The following is a 21,085-nucleotide window of genomic DNA, read 5'->3' on the forward strand; positions in this document are numbered from 1 at the left end:
ATGAGTGCTCTTTGTATTATTCTTTCAATTTTTCTGTAAATTTGAATCATGTACAAATAAAAAAATTCAAGTAAAAGGATAACTGAATTTTATACTTCAAATGGTTAAAATGGCAAACTTGCTATTCATATTTTACCACAATAAGAGAGACCTAAAAGAACGATGAATCCCCCCAAAAAAGTAAAAGGACAGAAAAAGATATACTAGAAAGATACAAATCAAAGAAAGCTCGTATAGGGACTTTCAGAGGTCAAGACTCTGCGTTTCTGCTGCAGAGGGTGAGCGTTCCATCCCTGGTTGGGGAACTAAGATCCCGCATGCCATGCCTTGTAGCATGGCCAAAAAGTTTTAAAAAAAGAAAAAGAAAGCTGGTATACTATTAATAACAGATAAAAATAGACGTTAAGAGAAAACACTTTACTAGAAAGAAAGATGGTCATTTCACAATAATAAGGCTTAACCGACCATGAAGATTCCAAACGTGCAGAGTCCATTACGGTTGCCACTAGCCACATGCGGCTGTTTAGACTGGTTAAAGTACATAAAACTAAACACTGAGTTCCTCAGTCACACTAGTCCCATTTCAAGTGCTCAACAGACACGAATGACTGTCATACTGAACAGCAAAGCAAAGAACTTTTCCATCATTGCAGAAAGTTCTACTGGACAGTACTGTTAATTAATTTTAAGCTTGTATCTGATAATATAGTCAAAAATATATATAAAGCAAAACTGACATGATTAGAAGTTTAAAAATTCACCATTATAATGGTAGATTTTAGCATACCTCTCTAAGTAATAGATCAAACAGACAAAAATGAGTAAGGTTACAGATTTGAACAACACAATTAACAAGGTCAATTTAGTGGAATATATAGAATCCTGTATCTAACAGTTGAAGAATTCACATTCTTCTTAATCAGAAGAATCCACATTCTTCTTAATCATACATAGGACACGTATAAAAACTGATGATCTACTAGGCTGTAAAGGAAGTCTCAATAAATTGCAAAGATTCAGAATCACAGAACTCATGTTCTTTGGGCCACAAGGGAATGAAGGTTAAAATCTAAAACAGAAAGACAACTTAACAAAATATAAAAGTTTGGAAATTTAAAAATATACTTCCAGAACTTCCCTGGTGGTCCAGTGGTTGAGGATCCACCTTCCAATGCAGGGGACACGGGTTCAACCCCCTGGTGGGCAACTAAGCCCGTGTGCCACAACTAAATAGCCTGTGTGCATCAACTACAGAGCCCACACGCTCTGGAGCCCTCGGGCCACACCTAGAGAGAAGCGCGCACACTGCAACGAAAGATCCCGTGTGCAGCAACTAAGACCCGAAACAGTCAAATAAATAAATAAATAAATATTTTAAAATATTCTTCAAAAAAACCAATAAGTCAAAGAAATAAAAATGGAAATTAGAAAATTCTCAGAGCTAAACAGTAATAAAGTACTACATGATAAAAGCTTACACAACATCCCAAATATCCATCATTCATGCAGTGGAATATGACTCAGCAATGCAAAAGAACAAAGTAATGATATAATGACAACCTGAATAACTCCCAAAGACATTATATCGAGTGAAAGAAATTAGACACAGCAGAATACATATTCTATGATTCCATTTCTATGTATGCTTAAATTAAAGGCAAAAATCTATGATGATAACGGGAATAATAATTTCTCTTGGAAGAAGATACTGACTAGAAAGGGGACATGAGGAGGAAGCCTTTTGGGGTGCTGGAAATGTTCTGCATCCTGATTTGGGGAGTGGTTACGGGAGGGCATATGGATATAAAAGTCATTAAGCTATAATTAAGATTTGTGCACTTCAGTGAATATTAATTATACCTCAATAAAAAAAAAACCCTAAAAGAAAAAAACAAAACCAAAAAACTTAGAGAAAGCAATGTTGAGAGGGAAATGAATAGCCTTAAAATACTTTCATTTGAAAATCAGAAGTCTGAAAGGACTAAAAATTAAGTAAGCATGCAACCTGAAGTTAAAAAAAGAAAACAGAACAAATGTGTACAAAGTTGAAGAAAATAAGAGAGAGATTAGTGAAGATCTAACCCACACTTTTCCACCCTTCTCTAGGAGATGGTTCTCTCCAGAGACTATTTTTCTTCATATCTACACATTCCTGTCCAAAGATCCTCTCGTCTTCCTCTCTGAGATGCCACCCCAAATCTCACCCCAATCTCCAATTGCCTGTCCCTATCTCCTCACTCTGGTTGTAGAAACTGGAGTAGCGGTCAAGGGCATCACAGAATTCTGTGGGAAGGCACTTTCTGGGATGGTACAGGTAGCAGAGGGGGGAGACCGGCCAGCAGCGAGGTGACAGGACCAGTACAGAAACTGTTGGACTTGGATCGTCGATAACTAGTTCTTTCTCAGCCTCCTCTTCCTCCTCTTCCTCCTGAGAGACAGAAGGATTTCAAGGGCTCTTGGGCTCCCTTCTTTGGTCTAGTCTCCTGCTCTCCTGTTCTCCCACTCTTTCCCTTGCTCTCACCTCCTCTCCTTCCAGGCCCTGTTCCTCCTCATCCTCCCGCTCCAAGAGCACCTTGTCCAGCTGCTGGAGCTGGTACACATGGAACTGGCGCTGCAGCTCCTCTGAGGTGCTCAGGCTCCGCAACATCTGCTGGGGGAGGCGGTTGGGGAAGCAAAGGCCGATCTGCTCCAGCACGGCCCCCTCCAGCCAGCTCGAGCCCAAGCTCAGGAGACGGTCTGCCATGTAGTGCCTGCAGCGCACACAGCCCAAGCCAAGCCTCAGTGGAGGTGCTCGGCATGGCCTCTCGCTCCAGAACGTAGGTCCCTCTGTTGTAGCCTGCCTGGGTCACAGCCCGTCCCTCATCTCATCTTTCCCACCAGTGCCCCGGCCATCTCTGCATCTTAATCTCTCCTCCCCACTGCTCCCCCCTCACCATTCCTCTAAGACTCAAGTCACCCCTTCTCTAGACTCTATGCCTCCCAGGCTCTACTTCTCCTGACCCACACTCACTGGTAGAAGTGCTCAAAAGTCGTGGCCAGCTCCAGGCCAGAGAGCACCATGATGGGCTCCAGGTGCCACTGGAGCCACCCCAGCATTTCCACTCCAGGGACTCCACCCATCAGGCCACCCTGGATCTGCTGGTCAATGTGCCTGGCGAACTGCTCACTCATCTGGGGGTAACGGAAAGGGCAGCAGCAAACCATGAAGAGGGGGTGCAGTAGGAGGGTGGGGGATGGAAGGAGGTGGAAGGGCAGAGCAGGAAGGGACAGGGAGGCCGGCGGTCCCCAGCACTCACGTGGGCAGCGGTGAGGAAGGACTGTTGCAGCAAGGCACCCGAGAAGCCACTGCGCAAGGCCAGCGTGAAGGCTGCCCGGGGCCCAAAGAGCTCTGAGCCTGCTCTCTGCAAGCGCTCGTAGAGTTTACAGTAGCGGGGCACGAAGTCTGGCGCCCTCCAGGCCGCAGCCAGGAACCTGCTGACCTGAGGAGAAAGGGGAAATGACAGCCAAGGCGCAGCCCAGCAGCCCAGCCTCACCCGGACCTCAGCTCCCTCTGCCCACCTGCTCCTGCACCACACTCAGCCAGCACTGGGTTATGTTCCTCAGGCTGCTGCTTGGAAGAACTGGTGAAGGCCCAGGGCTCCGGTCCCGACCCTTACTGTTCTTGCTGACTGTGGACACAGAGGGCAAAGGACGGGGCTCATCTCAGCCCCTGGGCGAGTCCCAGTCTCCTGGAGACTGACCCCTGGGAAGGCTCCTGGCAGAACAGTAAGGAAGAGCATAACCCAGGAGAGAGAGGAGTCAGAGATCACCGCTGCCGGGGTTTTTAGCTCGACCAGCCACGACTGGACTCACAGGGCCGAGTGGACGGCTCAGGAGAGGGCCCAGGAGGAGGCTCCACGTGCACCAGCAAGTGGCAGAGGCGACGGACTCGAGAGGCAAAGGACGCTGCTCGACTCAGGGGGTTCCGAGAGCTCTCTCTCTGCTCTAAGTACTGATCCAGCAGCCACCCCAGGGAGCTCACACCTTCCGCATCTAAAAGATGGGTTAGGAACAGGTCTCCATGGGCAACGGGGAGTGGAGAGCCCGGGAGAAGGAGACAGAAGGAGACTATACAAAAAGGATTCGGGGGCAGCAGGGCCCTAGTCCTCCCCTCACCAAGATTTGCTTCAGTTGGTGGCTGGGGACATGGGAACAGGTTGAAGGTGGGGTGGGGTGGGGGGAAGGATTCAAATACCAGAGTTTCAGGGAGCAGTCCCTGGGGCAGGAAGGAGAGGAACACTGAGGTGACAGGCCTTCAGGGATAAAGACAGGAACCAAAAGAACCAAGAGTATTAACTCAGGTCAGCCCTGGGAATAATTACAAGGAGCGAGTTAGTGGGGTCAGGGGCGGGGACGGTTACCAGGGGAGGTGATGTTCTGCACCAGGGGGCTGACCAGGGCCTCCCAGCAGGTCTTGCCCAGTGCTTGGGCGGCCTCGTCGTCAGGGAGGAAGCGATCGGCAAAATTCTGCTCGTGACGCAGCACCCTGTTCAGCCTGGGAACAAAGAGCATTTGGTCAAGGATTAAAGACCTCCTCGAGGCCTGGCCTCCACTCAAGCGCACTCAACTCCCAATCGCCCCAGCTGAGCCCGTCCCTTCCCCCGCTCTCCCCTCAGCACATGCTCCTCACCTCTGCTCCGTCCCCTCCATCCGATCAGATTCAGTCTGGCTGCCGCTTTACCTTTCAGACTCCCCTGGAGCACCTCTCCTGCTCCCTTAACCGTCCCTCCTCCTCCTTGCCCGCCTCCTGCCACCCACCTGGGACAGAGCTGGAGGAGGCGCTTGCGGTCCTCTGCGATGTCCCGGCTCCAGGCTTGTGCCCGAATTGTATAAAAGAGACACGTACGGCGACACAGCTGCTCTCGGAACAGCGGCCAGAAAGTGGGCTTGGGGCCGAGGACCTCCACGCCCCGAACCCGGGTGTCGATGCCACCCTGCAACATGCACAGGCCTCATACCCTCGGCTCCCCGGAGACATTCCCGCACCTCTGGAACTCAACTGGTTCCTGGGCCACCAGCAAGCAGACCAAGGAGGGCCCTTGGCCTGAGCCTGGCCCTCGAATGCCAGAGAACCCAGCCACTCCGGAGACCCTATGCTTCCCCCTGGTCCCCAGCCCCCAGCCTCTGCCCTCACCCCACCTGCTGGCAGCGCTTTACGCGGATCTGGATGACGGGCCAGAAGCGGTTCAGGTTCTCCAGGAGGACCACCCGGCTGGCGGAGGGCATCACGTTCACCTGAGGGAGGCGAGAAGTAGAGAGCTGTCACCTGCAGAAGTGGAACAGGAGGGACTGCTAACAGCAACCAAGTCTGTGATGTTGTGTGCCCTTCACCTCTCCCACCCTGCGCCGGTGGATCTACTTGCCTCCACAGCCCTAATTCCATTCTCACTGCCTCCCAGGCAGTGCCTGGGAGGAAGGGATGTGGGAGCTCCCCAGGGACTGGGTCCTTCCTATAAGGCCCTGGAACCAACAGAAGGATGGAGAGGAAGGGGAAGTGGGGCACAGGGTCCCCACCGTGTTGAGCTCCGTGCTGATGCAGCTGGCACTGTCACCCCCAAACACCACCACCCTGGCCGGCATGTAACTTGAGTCCTCGCTGGCCACCAGCAGAGTCAGCTGCCTGGGAGAGGAAAGAGGAATAAGTGAGAACCAGGGCCCTGGTCTTGGTTTAAAACAACTTCAGCCCACCACTTCCTCCTCACACTCCTGTCCTCTGCTTAAGCGTCAGTTTTCCCCAGACCCCCGCACTTTCCTTTATCCTCCCCCAAAGTGACTTCATTTAAATCCATAGTTTCAGCTGGAAGTTAACACCCCAGTGACTCCAAACTCACACCTCTGTCCTAGACTGCTCTCTTGAGCTTTCATGTCATGCACCCAACAGACATTTCCATGCCGCACCCACAGGCACCTCCCAGTTCACATGCCCACACAGACCAGTCGTCTGTCTGCAGAAATCTGCTCCTCTTCCCATTTCTCCCTCCTGGGAAAGAAAACTGCCAACCACCTAGTTTTCCAACTAGAACACGTGCCTTCTCCCTCGTGGCCTCCCTCATCCAGTCAGTGGCAGGTGCTATGGACACCATCTCTCAAGCTCTTCCAGTCCACCACCTCCTCGCCATCTATTCCCGTTCCCTCTGCCTCACTGAACACTCATCACTCAGTAAACCTTCCAACACTCTCCCGGCCTGCCACCCAGACTCGCATAATTGCCAGAGTTCTCTAAATAAAAAAGTCTACTTTTATCTCTTCCCCTGCTAAAATCCTTCAGTGGCTCTTCAAGCTTCAGAATAAAGCTCAGACTTGTCAGCTCCCAAGACTCTGTGAGCCGGCTCTGCCTCTGTTTCTGGCTTCCTCTCCTGCCACCTCACCACACATATCCTCTGTTCCAGTCAAACACAATTCCTTAAAGTTCCATCAAACACATCCTTGTTTCTTGCTTCCACTTTGCACCCACGCTGTCCCTCGGCCTGCAGTACCCGCTGCCCTCTTTACCTTGCCAATTTCTACCGCAAACTTAACCCCGTCAGCCCCTCCTTCCGGCAGCCTCCTCTGAGCTCTCCGCTGGCATCAGGATCCAGTGCACGTGTCAACCGTAACTTTTTCCTTACTCTATCGCTTACTGATTTTCCAGCCTGGCTCCCCAACAAGACGGTAAGTTCCCTGAAGGCAGGCCCCTTATCTCACTGTCCGTGCAGCTCCAGACCCTCGCAGGCCACCTGGCACAGAGCACACAGTAAACAAATGCCCACAAGAGGAGTGGGTAAGTGACTGCTCTCCCTCAACCAAAGGACAGGGTGTTGACACGTGACCTGTAGGGGGAGCACGTCACAGGCTCGGGAGTGATGGGGAGGTCTATACTTAGCTCAGGGAGATCAGGCCAATGTGTTCACTGCACAAAATGGGTTTGAGTGTGTCCCTCAGGCATAGGGGTTCAGTCGTGGTTGTGTGTATGTGGGTAATCCTCGGAGGATGTATCCTGGGGCATATCAGAATATTCATGTGTGTGTGTGCACACGCCTGTGAGGGCACACACGCACACGTGGACATGGGTGTGCTCACACCTAACAAGAACACCGCGGTGCATGTGCAGGGTGATGTAGTGGGAGCCAGTGCTGCCGTTGGACTCCCAGTAGGTCTTGGGGTTGCGGTCCGTCAGCTTGCTGGCCCGGTGCGGGTTGGAGGACACCTCCACCTTCTCCCAGCACTTGTCCTCCTTCACTTCCACGCTGGAGCCTGGGGGCAAGTGGGAAGCCTGGTTAGTTGAGAGAGAAGAAAGGAAGGAGACTAGGGAGCAGGCAGGGGAGGGGGGAGCAGATGCTGGGGTGGCAGCAGGAGAAAGCAGATGGGGGCACGAACCCTGACAGAGATGCCTGAGGAACACGTCAAAGAAGGGGATGTTGATGGGGCGGTGGGTTCGCCTGTGGTCTTCGATCTGGCCCAGCACCATCTGCAGCCGGGACATCGGAGAGAAGGGGTGCAGGGCGGGGGCAGCAACACGGAAACATATATGGGAGAAGAGGCAAGGAGTAACAGAACATTCAACCCCTTTCTTCCCAAATTCTGGCAGAACAGAACCATGTGGGCTAAAGGCTGGGGAACAAGCGCCCTAGGTTTGCCACCAGTTGTGCCAAACAGGGACACGCACTGAATCCCCCTGCCCTGCTTCTGGCTTACTTCTCCCTCAGTTCCAGACCCACACGCCTCCTCACCTGAATGCAGCCAGCCAGGATGCTGGAGGTGAGGTTACTGTAGAGCTGGGCGTGTTTCTCATACTCTGTCACCAGGTCCCGCAGCTCACAGGCCAGCAGCAGCTGAGCTGAGTGCTTGTCCAGGACTTTGGTGAGGGCCTCTCTGGCTCCCAGGCAGCACAGCACCACCGCATAGTCCTTGTGCATGGAGGCCAGGCGATACAGGAAGCAGAGCAGCTCCTGAACAATCTGGCCCAGGGCCGCAGAGATTAATGTAGGGCAACAAGAGGCAGGCTGCACAGGCTGAGGGGTGGGTTTAGCAATGGGGATTTGGTGGCTGAGACTTTGGAGAACTTGAAAGCAGAGTACCAAAGACAGGCTGGCACAGAATACTGGGGTGTCGGGACTCCAGAGTGAGTTGGCAGGGGCAGAGCTCGGGCACAGCTTCCCAGGCTTCCTCCTGCCAGGACCAAGCTACCTCAGGAGCCAAGCTCGGTGCCGGAGCCTCACCCCACAAGGCACAGACCCCAAAGGCAGAGAGCAAGGGCTGTGTGGACTGGTGAATGTGGGCTTCTCCTCAACACACAACCGAAAATTCAGTTGTGGCCAGGAGGCCTCAGTTCAGATGACACTGGTCACCTTCCCACGCACCCCTCCCAGTGTCCAGACCCTTCCAGGAAGGCTGTGCTGTGCCCTCCAGAGCCTCACTAGGTAGCTGGTGCCCAGCGGCTGCCTCTCCCTCCCCAACCCTTGCCAGGGCTCTGGTACCTCAGAGTCGCTGCTAGGGCCACTCAGACAGTTGAGGCAGGGCTCCAAGACCTCGTGCCAGGGAAGGACCATGGCCTCAGGGTGATCCAGCAGCCGGGTCATGACCCTGGCGAGCGATGGGAACAAGTGAAGTCCCTGCAGTCTGCCAGCTACTCTTGCCCCCGACCAAAGCACCGGCGCCCCCACACCGGCCTCTCACCTCAGCGCCGTCAGCAGCAGAGTTTTGTTGGGCCCGGGGGCGTCCAGAGTCCGCAGAAACAGAAGGAAGGGCTGGCTCTCCTGCTGGAGGCGCTTGAGGAGGGGCTTCACGGCACCCCCCGGGCCGCCCTCTCGGCACAGCACGCGCTCCAAGTCCAGGAGGAGTTCTGCAGACGGGCCCCCCACCAGGGATCGGATCAGCAGCTCAGGGGACCCATCCTGGCCCTGGGCGCCGGGGGTCTCCAGTGCTGCTGCTCAGACACACAGGAGGGAAAAAGCGGGTATGAAGGAGACTCATATAAATCGGTCAAACTGAGAAATGGGCGGATGCAGAAAATCACCCCCCAATTTTTCCTCCCATTGTGAGGATGTCTGCTGTTCCTACTCAACATGGGGGATTTTCTTTTCTGGCACCAAATATTTTTGGCACCAAATATATACCTAGCTACATCTGAAAAAAAAATTTAGTATGGCAAAAACTGTCAAGTTAAAGAGCACAGTTTTAATCTCAATACAGTCACACAACTACCTTTTATTATTAAATGTGAGCTATGCTATTACACAAGTCAATAAATATTAGCTATTACGGCCACATCCCTATACTACCTAGCATGGTGGCTTCAGGTGTACAGACTAAAAGAAGACACACAGTGCTTACTTTCATTTGTCCCCATACTTCCAGGTTTCACTTGTTTGTTAAATACAAAGGGTTTCTGCCCTATGGCATCGATATTTCACATTCTAGTCACAAACTTTCTGTATCATGAGTTACAATTCCCCTACAGAAGGCCTCTCTAGAAGTCATTTCAACCAACCATCCAGTGTCCAATAAGAGTGAACCAAACCATGCCCAGATGGGAACCCTTTTATGTTTAAAGCCATTCAGGGATTTCCCTGGTGGTGCTGTGGTCAAGAATCCGCCTGCCAACATGGGACACGGGTTTGATCCCTGCTCCGGGAAGATCCCACATGCCACAGAGCAACTTAGCCCATGCACCACAACTACTGAGCCTGCACTCTGGAGCCCACGAGCCACAACTATTGAACCCATGTGCCACAACTACTGAAGCTTGCATGCCTAGAGCCCATGCTCCGCAACAAGACACTGCAATGAGAAGCCCACACACTGCAACGAAGAGTAGCCCCTGCTTGCACAACTAGAGAAGGCCCACATGCAGCAACGAAGACCCAACACAGCCAATAGATTAAAAATAATTAATTTTAAAAAAATCTGCCTGCCAATGGAGGGGACACGAGTTTGATCCCTGGTCTGGGAAGATCCCACATGCTGCAGAGCAACTAAGCCCGTAAGCCAGAACTCCTGAGCCTGCAGTCTAGAGCCCAAGAGCCACAACTACTAAGCCCATGCACTGTAACTACTGAAGACCGCATGCTGTAACTACTGAAGCCCATGTGCCTAGAGCCTGTGCTCTGCAACAAGAGAAGCCACAGTGCTGAGAAGCCCACACACTGCAGCAAAGAGTAGCCCCTGCTCGCCACAACTAGAGAAAGCCCATACACACAGCAACAAAGACCCAACGCAGCCAAAAAATAAATAAATAGAAAAGCCATTCAGAGAAGACAATTTCCTGGTGCCTATTCTAGAGCCCCCCTCTCCCCTTGGTCGGGAAGTTCCACTTCAGACCTAACTTGAGCGCCAAAACCCTCACTCATTTCCTGAAGGTTCATCTCGTCTTTCCAGCAAGGTACTAGGATGTAAAGCTGAGCCCTCCCGGCTCCGCAGGTGGGGAGGGAGTGGTTCCTCAGCACACGCACCGCCTCCCAGTGGTACCTGCATGCTCTAGACTGCGCAGCGGCTCCGAGTAGCGATTGAGAAGCATCAGGAGGATGGTGCGTGTGGTGGGCGTGGGCTCTGTGCCCGGGGTGATCCCTGAGTGTCTCAACAAGGTGTCTCTCAGCTCGCAGGTTATGATCTGGTCTCCCAGAGTGTGGTGGTTGCACAAAAGCAGGTTGAGCAGAAGCAGGCCATTTCTCACTGCAGAGGAGCACCTGGGAGGAGGGAGGTGACCCGGGAAGAAATTGAAAGAGAGTGAATGCAATGGGAGCCGGTACACGGGGGAGAGTCCTGCAGCTGGAGAGGGAGGGGCTCCAGGGGTCCCCCTGGGGCCGTACATCCGGCCTCTTGACCTCGGGTCACTCCTCCCAACCCCAGGAAGGAAGATCAGGTGTCTCTGATCTCTCTGAAACCTCCCTACCCTCAACCACTCGGCCTCTCTCCTAACGACAGCCAGAGACGGCCACCACCTTTCATCCAAAGGCAGCAACATGAGGGGAATTCCTATGGAACGCGTGAGACCTGGGCAGGGGAGCAGCAGGGCTTGGGGCTTAGCAAGAGTCTGGAGCTTGGAAAGGGAGGCCCTGACCCCTCCGTGTTCAGCAGCAGGATCACGGCAGCAGGGACAGTGAGCAGCAGGCTCTCGGAGCCCGGGCGGGTGGCTGAGTCGATGCTGGCGAAGATCTCCCTGGTCATCTGGGCATCAGACAAAGGGTGGACGGAATCTCTGCCGGTAACAGCAGCGGGGATCTCTGAGGAGCTGGCAATGGCCAGCATCTTCAGCGCCTGCGAGAGAGATGTGGAGGCAGAGTCACGACTGGGCAGAGCCACCGGGCAGAGGAGGGGAGAGCTGGGCCATCATTCTAGGCCTCAAACTTGGGGGCAGCTGAGCTGTGTGCAAACAGAGACGAAAGAGATAGTGATGGGACATCAAATGCTAAAAAAAGAAACAAAACAAAAGAAAGCCAACCAAAACACCTAACGCTCTGTGGTAATGTGAGCTTGCAACTTCTCTCTGCCAGCATGAGGCTCACCCAGTGCTGGGGTGGCCGCCCCTCTGCAGCTTCCCCTCAGGACGGAGGCTTTTCACAGCCTCTACTTGTCTTTAAGGCTTTCCTTCAAGTTGCCTTCCATCTTGCTTGGCACCCCCCTCTTTGAAAAACCTCTCTTCTCTCAAGTTCTATAACTTCTTGTCCTCCTGGTCGTCCTACCTCTCTGAAGTTCCTCTGCTGCCTGGTCCCAAATGTGAAGTTCCCTGTCCTCCTTCTCCTCGCTCTCTGCACCCTCTCCCCACGCAACCTCGGCCACTCCCCTAGCTGCCCCTACCACCTGTGCGCCAACACGCCCACCCCAACATCCCCTGGCCTCCAAAGCCAGTATCTAGCCCACCTGGACAAGGCTACCGGGGCTGACTCACAGGCAGAGTGGCTGGAATTACAGGAAAAAATACTTGTAACGTGTCAACTTCTTTGCTGGTACTACAGAGAAACTTAAATTAGGATGAACACTAAATCTTCAGAGTGGAGAATGTCTTGGCTGGTAAAAGGGTTGACTTGAGAAGAAACCTTCTAAGGAAGGAGTAAATTAGAAATACTTCTCAGGACAATCCCCCTTACGAGGGCTGGACCCTTCAAGCAAACGCTACCTCATAATGAGGCCTTCTCCCTTTGGCTACCTCACTCTCCCCCAAGCTGAATTCTGTAGACCTTAAGTTATAAACGAAAAGATACAATTTTGTTATAGGGCAAGAGTTCCAATTTAGAGACAAATGTTGTATTTCGGTCATGCAATTTCAAAGGATCAGGGAATTCTTTGAGCAGATATGGCCTCAACTAGGAATGCTTGGCTGCTTTTGGGAGGAGCAGCACCAGGCTGGCCCCATAAAGGAAGAGCCTCCCAGCCTCTCCCTGGGACACCCTGCCCTAAGAGCTCCTGTGCTCAAGTCCATGCTACTGCCATCACACTGCTGGAATTCATGCTCAGAATTGCTCAGGACAAGGCCTACCAGTCCCCTGGGGGACCCAAAGGTTATACAGAGCACACCCTGCCCATACCTCCCTACCAGCCAGCTCTTCTAACTGTTGTACTCAGGAAACCAATTCTTCCTCCCTGAACAAGGGCCTCCTTTCCCCATTCTCTGGGCCCAGGGTGGCAAGGCAATGGCAATGCTGACTCGGCTTTACCCACATCTGGAGAGGAGGTATTTTCTGTGTACCAGTACCACTCAGACAAAAGGGTTAAAAAATACTCTGCCACATCTAGAAATTTAGTCTTTAATCAGACACCTAGTTGTGACTAAAAAGCCATGGGAAAGTCAACATAGCTAAAAATTCAACCTGATCTTCTCTCCACACCTCTTCCTCCTCCAACTTTCTCCCCTTTAGCAAATAACCGCCTCATCCACTCTGTTGCTCAATTTTAAACCTGGAAGTCATTCTCAAAAACACTCTTCTCCCTTCCTCTAAATACGCATTCAATCTCTAAGACTGTCCAGCTGGATCTCTCCCAGCCACCTGTGTCTTTCCATCCCAAGGTCTCCTCCTCGTCCGAATCACCAGGGAACCTCCTCAAGATGAGCAGCCCCCTCACCTGCCCACCCTGCCCATCACTCTCTACCTCCAGGTCCGGTCCACTCACCGCCAGCCCTGCCTGCTGCACCAAGACGGAAGTCTTATATTCTTGCATGCAAACCAGCACAGCATAGATGCCACCCTCCCTGGCGAAGAGTGGGCGCCACTCGTGCTTGGTCATGAGCAGGTAGAGGAGGCGCAGGGCCAGCACCACCACCATCTTCTCGCCCACCTGGTTCGTGAGCAGCTCCACCAGCGTCTTCACTAGCTTCTCTCTGAGAGAGAAGAGACATTGGCGTTGCGCATCCCAAGAGCCTGACTGCCCACCCAACCCTGTCCACTGGGCTCCAGTCCATTGTCCCCCACCCTCTCCATCCTACTCTCCCTGCCTCAGTCCCACTCCTGCTGCCCTCTCCTCTGCAGTCTGTCTTGGGCTATTCACCTCATCAAGTACAGCAAAATGGTTATGAACTCTGGTTCACCTTTTCAAATAAACCTACAAATTCAGTATAATGCTAATCAAAATGCCCAAAAGGTTTTTTGTTTGTTTGTTTGTTTTTTAAATGACAGGCAGACTCAGGCATAGGAAGAGAAAATATGCAAGAACAGTCAAGAAATGTTTGGAAAGAAATAATTAAGGATTTGCCTACTACTTATCAAAATATAAACTTACAATAATTAAAACTCTGGAAACAATACAGGGTAGCCAAACAGATGAACAGATGAGAGGAGAGATAAGAGTGGCATCTCAGCCAGTGAGGACAGGAAGGACCATGCAAAACATGAGGCAGAAACACGTGGCTATCTATTTGAAAAAATGAAGGCTGGAGCTCCGCTTCACTCCATTTGCAAAAATAAACTGCGAACAGATTTTAAAATAAATGTGAAAAGTAAAATCACAGATATTTTTAGAAAGTATAGGGAAATATTTTTATCATCCTAGAATGGAAGAGACTCTCTTAAAACCTAGAAGCCATTAAAAAAGTTGAAAAATATAGCAACATGAAAATCTAAAACTTCAGCATAATGAAAGATACTATCCACAAAGTTAAGAGCCCTGCCACATAAGCTAGAGAAAGGATCCCATGAAAATGCTGATCTGAAGGGAAGGAAGAAGTGTCTCCAGAGTCCCTAGATCACAGTGAGCATCACAAGAGGGAAAAGGCCGGGACTGACATTTTTCCCCACAGTGACAAAGACGCACATTGAGGAGGTAGCCTGGGAACTAGGAAGGAAAGGAGGACAAAAAGAGAAATTCTGGGAAATAAGGCAAATAAAAGCACTGAGAAAGTTCTGTGTCTATCCCTATCTTTTTTGTTGTCGCTGTTCCAGGGTCTTGAGGTCTGGAGATGCGGGGATCCTGGGGTCCACAGAGCCCTAACTCGACCAGGTGCCGATGGGGACCAGCGGCCACAGCACTCACAGCCCCTCCCCATGTAGAGACGTTTTCTGTCCTCTCTCAGGAGCTTTATGATGACTACAACATGAATCAAATGTGCTTTAAACATATATCCCCCTCTGTAGCCATGATTTACTATAAACAAGTTAATATACACAGGTAACACGTATGAATAAATAAATATAGGACTTCCTCGGCAGCACAGTAGTTAAGAATCTGCCTGCCAATGCAGGGATCATGGGTTCAAGCCCTGGTCCAGGAAGATTCCACATGCCGTGAGCAACTAAGCTCATGAGCCACAAGTACTCAGCCTGCACTGTAGAGCCCATGAGACACAACTACTGAGCCTGTGTGCTGCACCTACTGAAGCCTGCGCACCTAAAGTCCGTGTTCCACAAGAGAAGCCACCGCAATGAGAAGCCTGAGCACTGAAAGGAAGAGCAGCCCCCACTCGCCACAACTAGAGAAAGCTTGCGTGCAGCAACCAAGACCCAACACAGCCATAAATAAATAAATAAATAAATAAATAAATAAATTTCTGTATAAAAAGAACTATAGGTAAGGATGTTTACTAGGTGTTAGCGGTGGCCATCTCTGCATCAGATGGTGGTTATCTTCATACTTTTCTATTTTTTTTTACAGTGAGCGTGTATTATTTTATATTCAGAAAGATACATTAATATGATTTAGAAAGAAAGTGAGAAAATATTTGAAACAGAAGTAATGGATTAATATCCAGAATGTCTGTAAATCAATTTAAAAAAAAAGACAAACACCCAATAAGAAAGTGGGCAAAAGATAAGAATATTTACAGAAGAAATACAAGTGCATGCAAATATGCCTAACTTCTCTAGAACTAAGAAATTAAAACAAGGAGATACCAATCGCTTTAAATTTTGCCAATCTGACAGATTTTAAAAATGATAATATCCAGCGCTGGCAGATGTGAGGAAAAACAGATCCATTAGAACACTGTATGTGAGAGAGCAGACTTGTAGTTGCCAAGTAGAGGAGGAGAGTGGGGGAGGGAAGGACTGGGAGGTTGGGATTAGCAGATGCAAACTAATATATAAAGAATGGATAAACAGCAAGGTCCTACTGTATAGCACAGGGAACTATATTCAATATCCTGTGACAAACCATAATGGAAAAGAATATGAAAAAGTATATATATGTATGTGTGTGCGTGTGTGTGTGTGTATACACGCATAACTGAATCACTTTGTTGTACAGCAGAAATTAACACAACATTGTATATCAACAATACTTTAATAAAATAAAATTTTAAAAAAAGAACGCTATATTTGAACTTGGATATAATCATATTGCAGAGTCCGAGGCAGCAGTGAGAATGAGGCAGCACCACGCAGACTGCCATACTGAGTGCAAACACACTGAGTGCAAACACACTGCGTGCAGGGGGAAAGCTGCAGAAACAGGCAGAGTGTGACCACATATACTACAACACAAACTCAGAAAACACACTAAAACACGAACTCAGAAAACACACTAACAAACGTAAACCTCTATAAGATCTGAAGCATATGTGCTGGGACGTGTGACAACGATGGTAAAAAGGGACTTTGGCTTTTCATTCTCTGTTCTTTTATACCCTTTAGACCTTTAAAATAAGAATGCAATTGTGTATTATTTGTATAACTAAGAAGTATTTAAAACTTTTTTTAATAGATAGAAAGTAGGGAGGAAAGAAAAAGAGAGGGGGAAGAAAAGAAAAGAAAACTCAAGCTCAAAAGCCAAAAGACCTAGATTTGGATTCTGGCTCTGTTATCTGTCAAACTGGGCAAGTCACTTAAATTATCGAAGCCTCAGTTCCTGACCCACACAATGGATAAGAATAGCACCAGGTTCTCCTTTGGAGACAGGAGGACTTAATGAGAGAATGCTTACAAAACTTTAAGCACGAGGCCTGGCACAGCACAAATGCTCCAAGAATATTAACCATCCTGGTATTGCACCTTCCTGCTCAGCTACCCCTCAGGCTGACCCTTCTTTCCCCCCAGGCTGTCTAACTCTTGATCTCACAGCTCCTTCCCTCCCCCACTGACAGCTTAAACCATACCCCGCCCCCTCCCCTGCCCACGGTTCTAACCTTAGGGATCTGTCCGGACGGACCAGGGGGTGGTCCCGCTCAGTGACCTCCTCCACGGCCTGAGAGAGGGCATAGAGCCCTGAAAGCTGCAGATCTGTGTCCAAGCTGGATATCTGCACGGTGGCCACAACCGCCGCTACGTGCTCATCCAGGGAGCTGCGTGGCCCGGGACCCCGCAAGGCTCTAGCCATTTCTGAAAGCGATGAGGAACAGGCAGTGGCTTAAAAAAATTGTGGCACCTTCACATTGGAAGTCTGTAAAGGTCAAGTCCAGTTATCCTACTGACATTTTAACACACTGTTCACTACTGTAGCTTGCATGTAGAACTTTCCCAATTCTGTGTGAGGGATTTAATGGTCAAGCAGTGAAGAGGATGATATTCTGGAAAATGGACCCTCCTTTTCCAGAGATACAGAAGAAAGGGAGCAGTGATGGATTATAGACAACCAAGGTCGGAGGAAGGAAAATGGATGCATGCTTCCAAAGCATCTTCCCACACAAGAGTGACCTCCCGCCAGGGCTTGCCCCCTACCCTGACTACCCACTTCTCTGAGAACCACCCAGGACTCGCTCCAACCTCTTTGCCCTCCCCTCCCAGCACCTGACTCACCACTGGCTGCTTCCTTCAGCTCGGGGGTCAGAGCCATCCCCTCAGTCACCAGAAGCTGGTTAAACAGCTGCGAATCACTCTGCGCCATGGGGGGCTCGGCTTTCCCCCTGACAGCCTCTGCCTCTGCCTTAAGGGGCTCAGCCTTTGCTTTGGGGGACTCGGCCTCTTCCTCTGAGAAGTTGGCCTCTGACTTGGACTCCTCTTCCGGAACTGGGGTACAGGAGTGACTTCGAAGAGAAGACGACGAGCTGCTCAGTGCTGTGTGCGGCAGCCCGTACTTGGTGTAGATCTGGGAGTTGAGCAGGTCGCTGAGGGCACTGCCCTCAAATCGGTTGCTGAGAACCTGCAGCAGATCCTCAGCCGTCGCTACAGGCACGGATATTTCACCTAGGGCCTTCTCACCCAGGGTCTGCCAACAGAATGGTATGTATTTTAGGGAGGAACAGACACAAAGGCCCTGGGAACAGTAACAGAAAGGTGGCCACCTCCCGCCGTCCCTTGTACACCTCCTACGTACCAGGCGCTCCCAGCATTTGCCTCCTCCCCCAGCAGGACCCCTCCAGCTCTCTAACCTCTGCTCCAGCCTGCCCCTAGGCAGTCCCATAAGGCGAACTACCTTAGAGAATCCCACCTCCAACCCCACTCCAAGCCCCCCAGGTATCACAGGTCTATAATACCTCATCCAGGTTCTCCCGAAGATTCTGGAAAATTGGCTGCTGCTCACACACATCCAACTTCTTGATGAAGAAGAGGAGCTCCCACCACTCAGCCTGGGTCAGGTATCCCAGTGTCTCGTTCTTCTGAGGCTCGGGCTGGAGGTACGGCAAAGAGTAGAGCCCGTCCCCTGGCTTCCAGCCCCAGGAGGGAAGTGCTGAGGAGAAAAGCACGCGGGGCCTCAGCCTCCACCAGGCACAGCTTGAATTTCTGAATCTCTGGGACAGTTCCTGGTCAGGGAGGGCTTTATCCCAGCCACGCCTCCTCTGTCCAGAGACACGCTTCCATGTCCCTCCATGGCTCACCTGTGCCCAAAGCGGTAGCCCCTGCCCCCTTCTCCATCGATGCTGAAGCTGTATCCTCAGCAGCTTCCTCGGGGCCCAGGATCTCCAGCATGTGCCAGTGCACCCAGTAGGTACGGCCTGTTGACTGCCAAAAGACCTGGTACGGAGGGAGGAAGAAAGAAGAGAGAGGGCTCAGCCCTGTGAATCCTGTGCTGTGCAGGCTGGAGAGGACACGGCCGATCCCAGACCTGGGCACACAGTCCTCATGGGCACACCTGGCTAGGCCTGGGAAACTTCGGTACAGCAAAAGGCTCCCTTCCCCTACCGAGCTAGGCCCTGCCTCTCATCTCTTCCTAATCCGGATGGCCTCCACACCCACACGCCCTCCTGGCCAGCTCCACTGGTGGGGGTCAGGGTGCCTGGATATATCAGTTCTGCTTCCTGGGTGGAAGTCTCTCCTTGACCTCACAGCCGCCCCACTCCTGCCAGATTTTCTCAACCCTCCAAACAGCCCCCCTCTCCGTCACTGACCCCCTTTAAACCACTCCAATTCTCTTGGGGTTTTCTCCTTGGGTGGCCTGCAAGAGTCCCCTGCGTGGATGGCCCAGCTATGCCCCCCCCAACAGTGGAACAGTGGCCCGCCACCGCACTCCTGCTCACCTGCACGGGGGGCACACCATTGTTGCTCTGCCGGAACTCGCCCTCGTCCCCCGCACTGACCTCCTCGTAATCATCCAGCATCCGCACTCGCATCCCGGGCTGAAGGGTCTGCTGCACGTACTCACCGTAGCCACTTCTGCTAGAGAATTCAACGCGCTGGCGGAAGGCCCGCCCTTGCCTCCTGGGAGTGGCAACGATGGTGGGGAGTAAAAGGCTGGGGCCTGAAATGCCGGGTTGAAAGATGGACCGGGTTGGCCGGGGGGGCGACGTGCCCTGTTCGCTGAGGTTCCGGGCCCAGCCCATGCTCCGCACCAGCTCTGAGATGAGGCTGCCCACAGCCATACTGAACTCCAGCTCCCGCTGCCCCCGGCTTCTCTCCTGGCCAAAATCCTCCCTTGAGGATGGGAAGCCTCGATCTCCAGCCCCCGGCTCTGGACTGTTATTCAGCTGATCCAGCAGGGAAGTGACACACAGATAGCGTTTCACCAGGGAGAAGAGCAGCTTTCCTGGGATCTGGAGGACACAGTCCATGGTGTAGGCTCCTCTTCTCCCAGCGTTAGCCCCTCTCCTTTCCCCTCAAAACATCCTCTCCAGAAAAAGATAAAGGCCTCATCCCCACACCTGTAGTTCTCAAACTGTGACTTACATAAGACACACACAAGGAGTGCCTTAAAACACAGATTCCTGAGTTCTCAGCTCAGAGATTCTGAGTGGGGAGGGGAGGCTAGCATGAACTTTCATTTTAACAAGCTCCCCAGGCAGCTCTGGTGCTGATGCAGTCCTGAACCACATTTTCAGAAATGACGCCCTAGGTCTTGTACACAGCATTTCCGCCAAAGCTGCCAGGGTACCTGAGGCAGATGAATGCCCTCAAAAGCCATGCAGTGCTCCTCAGAAGATGTGGTCTCTGCAAACAGCTCCAGCAGAGTATAGCAGCTGTCAAAATCCATGTGCTGCTCAATGCCATCTTGCTGGCTCAGTGACAGAAGGACGTGAGCCCGACTCCCTGTAAACCACATCCAATGTATCTTCTTCTCAATCCCCACAACTTACCCCGGGCCCTGCCCCAGATTCTCTATCTCCTGCCCCAGATGCTTTCAAACTTCTCTGCCACTGAGACTCACAGGAACACATACATTTTACATGGTAACCTGATACAAGTAGACACATATGAAACTGAAATATATATTTCATGCTACAAAACTTACATTACTAAGTGCTATGTGCTGACATTTTACATTTAAAAAAATGTTGGTTATAACCCACCAAACTGATTTCATAATCAACTAACAAATCTCAAACCAGTTTAAAAACATGACCTTACTCCCTTCTCTTCTCTGCCACTGCACTGAGAATGGCCAGATAAATCAGGTGCTATCATTTTACTCTGTTTAGGCACCTGTGGTAGCTTATTAATTTATATTTTTTCCTTTGCAATGAAATCGATGTCCACCAAGTACTAGGCGTTCTTATACAGCTGGGAAACCCCTCCTCTTCCTGTTCTTACTCCTCCGGCCCCACTCTCTCCAGCGCTTTCTTTCTTTCCCGGCCGTCTCTTACCAGCATCGTGGGCTGCCAGAGCCTGCAGCATCTTTCCCGCACTCCGGCGGATCTGAGGCTCAGGGTTGCACAGCATGTGCATGAGCAGGTCCAGGGCGCCCGTCTCCCTGAAGACACCAGTGAGGGGCCCGATGCTGGCGTAGGCACTGAGCACGTGGACGGTGTGGAGCACAGCGGCGGTGAGATTCGAGGTCCCACCTTCTGCCAGCTGCCTGGCAGCCCTGCGCACCAGCGCCCGCACATCAGCCTCCATCTCTCCCATTGCCACATCATCCAGGCCTCCTGGATCTCGGGGAAAGCTTCCTGAACCCCCAGCTGTTTCATGCTGAGGGCCCTTAGATAATGCCCGCTCACCTAACAGCATGGGGCAGTTGGCGTAGACCTCAGGGGCTGACAGCCACATGAGGATGTGCTCTGCCTTGCCTTCTTCCACACCCACTCTCCCCACTTCCCCACACTTCTGGACACTCCATCGGATCAGGTATTCAGGACGCCCATCATGCCCAGGCCGCTGTCGAAGAAGTTCTTCAGGATATGCTTGCAGCCGGGGCCCCAAGGGCACCATGAGGTCCCCAGTGCGCCGTTCCCCCACCATCCTGACTTCCTGGGACACACAAAGAGAAAGACAAAGGCAGTGGGAACAGAAAAAGACTACATGAAGGGGGTGGAATCTTGAGGCACAGACAGGGT

The 21,085-nt window shown here is 51.5% G+C and overlaps 1 protein-coding gene across 2 annotated transcripts in view; it reads right to left on the reverse strand.

The window, feature by feature from the left end:
• Positions 1–21,085, reverse strand: part of CUL9 (cullin 9) — a 37,084-nt gene that overhangs the window by 14,008 nt on the left and 1,991 nt on the right. Inside the window, exons 2-26 of one of the 2 annotated variants that reach the window (XM_057698227.1) lie at positions 20,396–20,999; positions 19,687–19,841; positions 18,836–19,348; positions 18,197–18,332; positions 17,855–18,048; positions 17,178–17,586; positions 16,568–16,760; positions 13,126–13,333; positions 11,078–11,274; positions 10,486–10,703; positions 8,695–8,944; positions 8,496–8,601; positions 7,749–7,976; positions 7,396–7,486; positions 7,101–7,272; positions 5,554–5,659; positions 5,179–5,274; positions 4,798–4,973; positions 4,401–4,534; positions 3,853–4,032; positions 3,559–3,668; positions 3,297–3,479; positions 3,011–3,171; positions 2,573–2,750; positions 2,239–2,428 (exon numbers count right to left, since the gene is read on the reverse strand). In XM_057698227.1, coding sequence (XP_057554210.1) covers positions 2,239–2,428; positions 2,573–2,750; positions 3,011–3,171; positions 3,297–3,479; positions 3,559–3,668; positions 3,853–4,032; positions 4,401–4,534; positions 4,798–4,973; positions 5,179–5,274; positions 5,554–5,659; positions 7,101–7,272; positions 7,396–7,486; positions 7,749–7,976; positions 8,496–8,601; positions 8,695–8,944; positions 10,486–10,703; positions 11,078–11,274; positions 13,126–13,333; positions 16,568–16,760; positions 17,178–17,586; positions 17,855–18,048; positions 18,197–18,332; positions 18,836–19,348; positions 19,687–19,841; positions 20,396–20,990 — 5,179 coding nt within the window. In that variant the 5' untranslated portion in view covers positions 20,991–20,999. Of the gene's footprint in view, positions 1–2,238; positions 2,429–2,521; positions 2,751–3,010; positions 3,172–3,296; positions 3,480–3,558; positions 3,669–3,852; positions 4,033–4,400; positions 4,535–4,797; positions 4,974–5,178; positions 5,275–5,553; positions 5,660–7,100; positions 7,273–7,395; positions 7,487–7,748; positions 7,977–8,495; positions 8,602–8,694; positions 8,945–10,485; positions 10,704–11,077; positions 11,275–13,125; positions 13,334–16,567; positions 16,761–17,177; positions 17,587–17,854; positions 18,049–18,196; positions 18,333–18,835; positions 19,349–19,686; positions 19,842–20,395; positions 21,000–21,085 lie in introns of both variants that reach the window. The other variant, XM_057698226.1, reaches the window with a different exon arrangement.

This window comes from Hippopotamus amphibius, chromosome 11 (assembly GCF_030028045.1).
Source record: "Hippopotamus amphibius kiboko isolate mHipAmp2 chromosome 11, mHipAmp2.hap2, whole genome shotgun sequence".
NCBI classification, from domain to species: Eukaryota; Metazoa; Chordata; class Mammalia; order Artiodactyla; family Hippopotamidae; genus Hippopotamus; species Hippopotamus amphibius.